Here is a 6,000-nt window from a genome sequence, read left to right as displayed (position 1 = left end):
TATAGAGAATAATGTATTTTTCCCCCCTCTAGCGTTTTGGGGCGTCGCGCTTCAGGCGACAAAACGCTCAGGTGTGAATGCAGCCTTAGAGTGCCACCACTCTGGATACATGAACGGGGGGGGGGGGGGTTCACCTTGGACAGCAACAGTCAATCTGAGGGGAGCCAAACTCCAGCTAACACATTATAAGCCGTTGCAGAAAAAGAAAAAATTTGGGATAAAGGTTTTACATAATAAATAAAAGTTGATCCTTGCAAGTACCCCTGCTAGTAATAAATGGTTTGTCTCATCTCCAACTTGAAAAACAGACTTTCTGGCCAGCTCACCAGGTTAAAAAGGCAAGAAAAATAAAAAAAGAAAGCAGCCATCATTGCAGGTAAGCTGCACTATAATACAATGTTTGCTTTTGTGTTTAATACCACTTTGATCTTTATTAAAGTATAACTACCATTAAGAAAAAAATAAAAATTGTAAGCAGTAAGCTTTTTAATCACAGAAGAAACCTATGTTCTTAATCTTATTTTGAGTGTACACTGAATATGCATGCACAGCTCAGTGTACAGTCTTGGCATGCCTTTATACCGAGGTGAAAAAGTTATCCCAATCTGGCCAATCAAAACATTTTAAAATCCTGAGCCTCAAAAGACAACCAGGTGAAGATGACGGCACATCGCTGGAGGGGAGACTTCAGTTTTACTTTATCAATCAGACTTTGGTTCATATGAAGGTTTTAAAGGATAAGTTCACTTAAAAAAATAAATGCACATTTCTTTGCAGGTAAAAATAAAATAAAAAAATGTGCATTTCTTTGCAGCCTGTAAAGCATTGCACAGTGAATTTGCAAATCTCAGAAAATCTGTGTGCCTGCTCGTGCAAGCAGATACACCGACAGGATGAATAAATGAACTACCACGGCACATTCATTGAAAACTACAAGCTGACATCATTCATACACAGAGCTTTGTAAATGAAGGACATAGCTGTGTGCGGAGACCGACACAGCCACACAGATTAAAAAAAAAAAAAAAAAAAACTGACAGCCAATACAGGGAACTCAGGCAGAGGCTGCAGCATTGAGAAAATGTTACACGTTCCACCCTCAAAATAGGTGGAACATGCAATATGCTCCCAAAGGGGAACTTATCCTTTAAACGCCCTTATACAAGCTTGAATCCACACCAAAATTAAGTGCCCAACAGATCAAGTCACCATCAGAGTAGCATGTCCAGGTATCATTCTTACCACTCAGTTTGCTAAATAAAAACATAAAGAACTTTCTTATAAAACACAGAACAATAGTTACTAAACCAACAGCGCGAGCCAATACTGCTAAAAGAACAGTGGTTTAGGGATAGCACCCTAAAATACTGTGCCATATGATTGAGTTCACATGCCTGTTATTTGAATTGAAAAACTGAAGATTGTCTGCAATTACTTACAGGCCCCTTTTATAGCAGTCTGCTCTGGTTTGATGTAGTAACGCGCATTATGTTGGCATTAATGTAAAGTAGTCCATTCTCATATGTAGACTACTGTGCAAATGTTTTTGGCAGGTGTGAAGAAATGCTTGAATGCTTTCAAAAATATATTTTTTTATCCATTTACAAAATACGTGAGCCAACAGAAGAAAAAACTAATATTTGGTGCTACTACCCTTTGCCTTCAAACCCGCATAATTTTTTTTAGGTGTACAGTTTTTGGAGGAACTCTGCAGGTAGGTTGTTCCAAACCTCTTGGAGAACCAACCACAGATCTTCTGTGGATGTTGGCTGCCTCAAATCCTTTGGGCTCTTTATGTAAACCCAGAAAGACGCAATGTTGAGATTAGTGCTCTGTGGGGGCCAAACCATCACTTCCAGGAATCCTTGTTCTTTATGCTGAAGATAGTTCAGTTTAATGACATTGGCTGCATGTATGGGGTTGTAGTCCTGCAGCAAAATACATTTTGGGCCAATTGCACCCTTCTGATGGTATGGCATGATAGATAAGTATCTGTCTGGTATTACATTAAGTGACAGGATTTAAGGCAGCCTACATACACAGAAGATCTGCATTTAGTTCTCTAAGATGTTTGGCACAACTTACCTGTGGGATTCCTTCAAAAACTGTGCAGGTGTACCTAGAATTGAAGCCGTTTTGAAATCAATGTGTGGTCACACCAAATATTGATTTGGATTTCTCTTCATTTACTTTGCATATTGTTAAGTTGTTTTTTATAGCATTTAACACTTATATTTCTGAAAGCATTCCTAATTTAGTTTATTTTTTTTTAACACCTGCCTAAAACTTTTGCACTGGACCTTTTTTCCCTGATATAGTACACAAAAATGCACAGTAGTGCATTACAGCGTGTTGTGATGCAAAGCAGGCGTTTTGGAATGCCATTCAAAATAGTGTGTGAAGCCAGCCTAAAATAAATAGCTTATTCAGCAGGCAAGCAAGCCCTCACTCCAGAATAAACTCAGATTCTAAAAATGCAGAAATATACATTTGTAACTTCCCAAATGTGATCAACCACTTGTATCTTCCACTCCTTATTCAGTCAATAAGAGAAAAGAAACTTCTCTACACAGAAAAAGAAAGGGATTTATATAAAACTCATGAAGCTTTTATGGGTATTTTCTTGCAATTCCAGACAAGTAACACAGTGCTTCCTCCTTTACATTAAAAATAAAAAATACTATACGATGCATGGTCCCAATATATTTAACAAGGTCTTTTGGCAAAAATTCGGAAAAAAAATGTGGCATAGGTCCAACATTTTCAGAATTCCTCCCTTACTCAGAAAAAGGAAACAGAACCAGGATTTATTAAAAAAAACAAAAAACAAAAAAAAATGATATATACTGATCTCATGAACAGGAAAAGGTCATGTAACACTTGAAAAATGAGGGTAAAAATCTTGGCTTTTAATCAACGAAAAGTTTTTTTTTTTTTTTTATTCCTTGTCCCCTCTGAATGAGGTCGGCCTGAAAGGTTGGGATCGCGAATTTGTGACACTTCAGAAGTTAATGGCATCTAACCCAACTCCTGAAATTACACAAGTGTCTTTGAGTGGAGGCACCTGGTGGATGGGCGGGTGGAATGTTAACTGGGAATGGTGGTTACAGTCTGTGCTGGAATGCTGATCATCGCCTAGGCCCGGAGGAAAGTGTTGGGTAGAATGTGATCTGGCAGTGGGCACCTCCAGCTCAGCTAAGATCGTGTTCTGTTTAATCTTCAGATTCATCATTGTTGGTGAGACTGGCCACTAGATCCTCTAATTTGGAGATTCGTTCCGCCTGGGACCTCATGTCCTCTCTCATTAAACGCAGCTCCTTCATCACCTCATCAAGCTTTCCATCATTTGGCTGAAAAAGCAAGACATTTTAGGATACAAAAATGTATTACATAAAATTAAATTATTCAATGAAAAACAGCCCTTCTACACATACAAAACATTACCACCAACTTATTATAAAAAAAAAAAAATGCAACAAAAATGTAAATCATTCTGATCTCCCTTAGCAATCCAATACCATGAAGTTTACTCGCCCTCATTACCAACCAATCTATGGTGTAGAATTCAACAGGGTAGATTATGGCACAGGGGAAAAAAGTTGACCTTTTTCATTATTAAGCCTGTGAATGAAAGTTGACTGGTACAGCAGAGCTCAGTCTGAGGGATGTATGCCATAGAGATGTGCTATGGCAATAAGGTGCAAAAAAAAAAAAAAACACATGGGCTGCCTCCAAAGAAAACATTTTCATGGAGGGAAAATGAAGACCAATATAAATGGGACAGACCATGAAGGGCAGAATGGGAATATATGCTTTTTAACAAGTAAATCAAAGAGTTAAGCCAAAAAGCACTTTAGATGTCTCTAAGGCACCCTAGAATATGAATGTTCACGGTATAATGGTTTAAAAAAAAAAAAAAAAACACCTGTGTTCCATCGAGATTTCCCTTCACTTCCTGTGATCCTATAGCCAAAACAGGAAGTGAGAAAAAAAAATACCTGGCTGCTGGGCATGTGTAGTTCGGAGTTTAAGCACCGAGTCACTAGCCAGAGGCGAACTTCCAGTAGTGAGGTGGAAAAATAGACTACCGACTTTAAAGTGGAACTTCATTCAGAAAATTAAGTCCTGCTAGATCAGTTAATGGCCCCAGTGCACATGCTGTCTATTGAGAAAGCTGCGTCATGGCTCCTATGCAGGAAATGTCATTGTGGTTTGGCCATTCAAACAGCCACAGCCTGTGAACCCGGAAATAAGACCACATGAACAAGCAGTGACAGCGCACCACTGGAGGATTCCATTTAGACAAGTCTGTCATAATGTGGCAGTATGCGGCGCATACTAGCACATCATGACATTACTCTGCGGGGGGCATTTTTTTTTTTTTTTTTTTTTAATATGGTTTACTACTGTTAAGGACTCAAAATGCATTTATGTTGTGTTCATGCACATGGTATTGTCCCACCATTTTCTATGAGGTCTCACGTGCAGATGAACTACCAGGGGTGCCCAATCAGTGGCCCGCGGAGCCCTCTGATGTGGCCCGCAACCTTCTATGGGCTGGTGGGTTAACAACCCACCATCCCAGAGCATCAGTGTTGTTAATGAAGCCGGCGGTAGAGAAAGCAAGCGGGCACAGTGCCGCATAAGCCGATGCTTCCTTTATAGCACCGCCTCCTGTCACAGGCGGAGTGATACCAAATGCTCTCTACCTGGTGACAGCAACAGCCGTCAATACCTGAATGGAAGAGTATTATTAAAGGTAAGTTTATTACTAAAATCGTGTGTATATATGGGCATCTCTTCTGCAGTGGTTACTGGGCTGCTTTCAGACTAATCCACAGGTGCAGCACAGAACATCTGTGTGTTACCTGCATGGAGCCATAGACATCTGTTATTACCTGCAGGTGTTGTGAGCTTTCAGAAAGCGCATCACACCTGCAGGATATAAATAGAAGTCTTAACCTAGGTTCACACTGGAGCGATTTCTAATGCAATTTGAGAGACCAAATCACATGACAAGTCGCAGCCTATTTGAGGCAATTGCACTTTTCCAATCGGTGCGGTACCGATTTGAAAAAATAGTTCCTGCACTACTTTTGCCAATTTCAAGGGCGACTTCAATAGACATCTCTGCATGAAGCCACACAGATGTCTATCAAGTAGCAGCTGGAATCGCACTGACCTTGCTACTTTGAAATCACTTTAAGTGAAGTAGCGCGATTTCAAAGTAGCATCAATGTGAACCAGGGCCAACTGGTTCACACTTAAATCTATTATGTGTCATCAAGATGCACAGAACAGTGAATTTGGACTAAAACGATTCAATACAGATCTCTGACTTCAGCACACAACACCGCAATGATTAACGTGTGATACTTACAGCGCTGTAGGCTTCTGGTGCATTTTTAGCAGTACTAGCTGGCTCAGCCTTCTTCTGTGCAGCTGGCTTACTTCCCAAAATATTTTTCTTCACCACATGGAGATCACGGTTCTTGGTTGGTATGTACCCATGCTTCAGAGATATCAAAATAGGGTCTGCATTTTTGCCAAGAAGCCAATCTTCAGCTTCAATTGGAGCTTCTGGTCCGGCAGTATCGGGGTACAAATCATCTTGAAACAGATCCGACTAGAAGACAAGGTTTTAAACTCAAAAGTTGTCAAGTACAGTAAAAGTGCATTATGCATTGCCTGTCCATTTATTAGTAAACAGGTAAATTGCATTATTTTTTTAAAGCGGAGTTCCACCCTAAAAAATAAAAAAATGTTCCATCAGTCTAATTGATGGCGGAATTTTTTTTTTTTTTTTACTTATCTGAATCGCCCTGTTGGCATGCACTTGTCCTAATCTGCCACTTCAGTCACTGCAGAGCTCCTAGGTCACTCCTTCCCTCGCCTGTGCTCCTGGTAAATGATCCCACCCCACTGTCTTCTGGTCCCAGAAGACAGCTGGCCATTCACAAAGTGCCACGCGAATCGGCAAGTGTTTGACGTGCCAAGAAA

At 40.2% G+C, this 6,000-nt stretch overlaps 1 protein-coding gene across 2 annotated transcripts in view; it reads right to left on the bottom strand.

The window, feature by feature from the left end:
* Nucleotides 1–2,566: 2,566 nt before the first annotated feature.
* Nucleotides 2,567–6,000, bottom strand: part of CORO1C (coronin 1C) — a 63,044-nt gene continuing 59,610 nt past the window's right edge. For both annotated transcript variants that reach the window (XM_040351890.1, XM_040351889.1), the window contains 2 exons: nt 5,381–5,626; nt 2,567–3,350 (listed from right to left, as the gene is read on the bottom strand). In XM_040351890.1, coding sequence (XP_040207824.1) covers nt 3,213–3,350; nt 5,381–5,626 — 384 coding nt within the window. In that variant the 3' untranslated portion in view covers nt 2,567–3,212. The remainder of the gene's footprint in view (nt 3,351–5,380; nt 5,627–6,000) is intronic.

The sequence above is a fragment of the Rana temporaria genome, chromosome 1 (genome assembly GCF_905171775.1).
Source record: "Rana temporaria chromosome 1, aRanTem1.1, whole genome shotgun sequence".
Classification (NCBI taxonomy): domain Eukaryota; kingdom Metazoa; phylum Chordata; class Amphibia; order Anura; family Ranidae; genus Rana; species Rana temporaria.
Note: the sequence above shows the minus strand (reverse complement) of the source record. Positions and strands in the feature narration are given on the sequence as shown.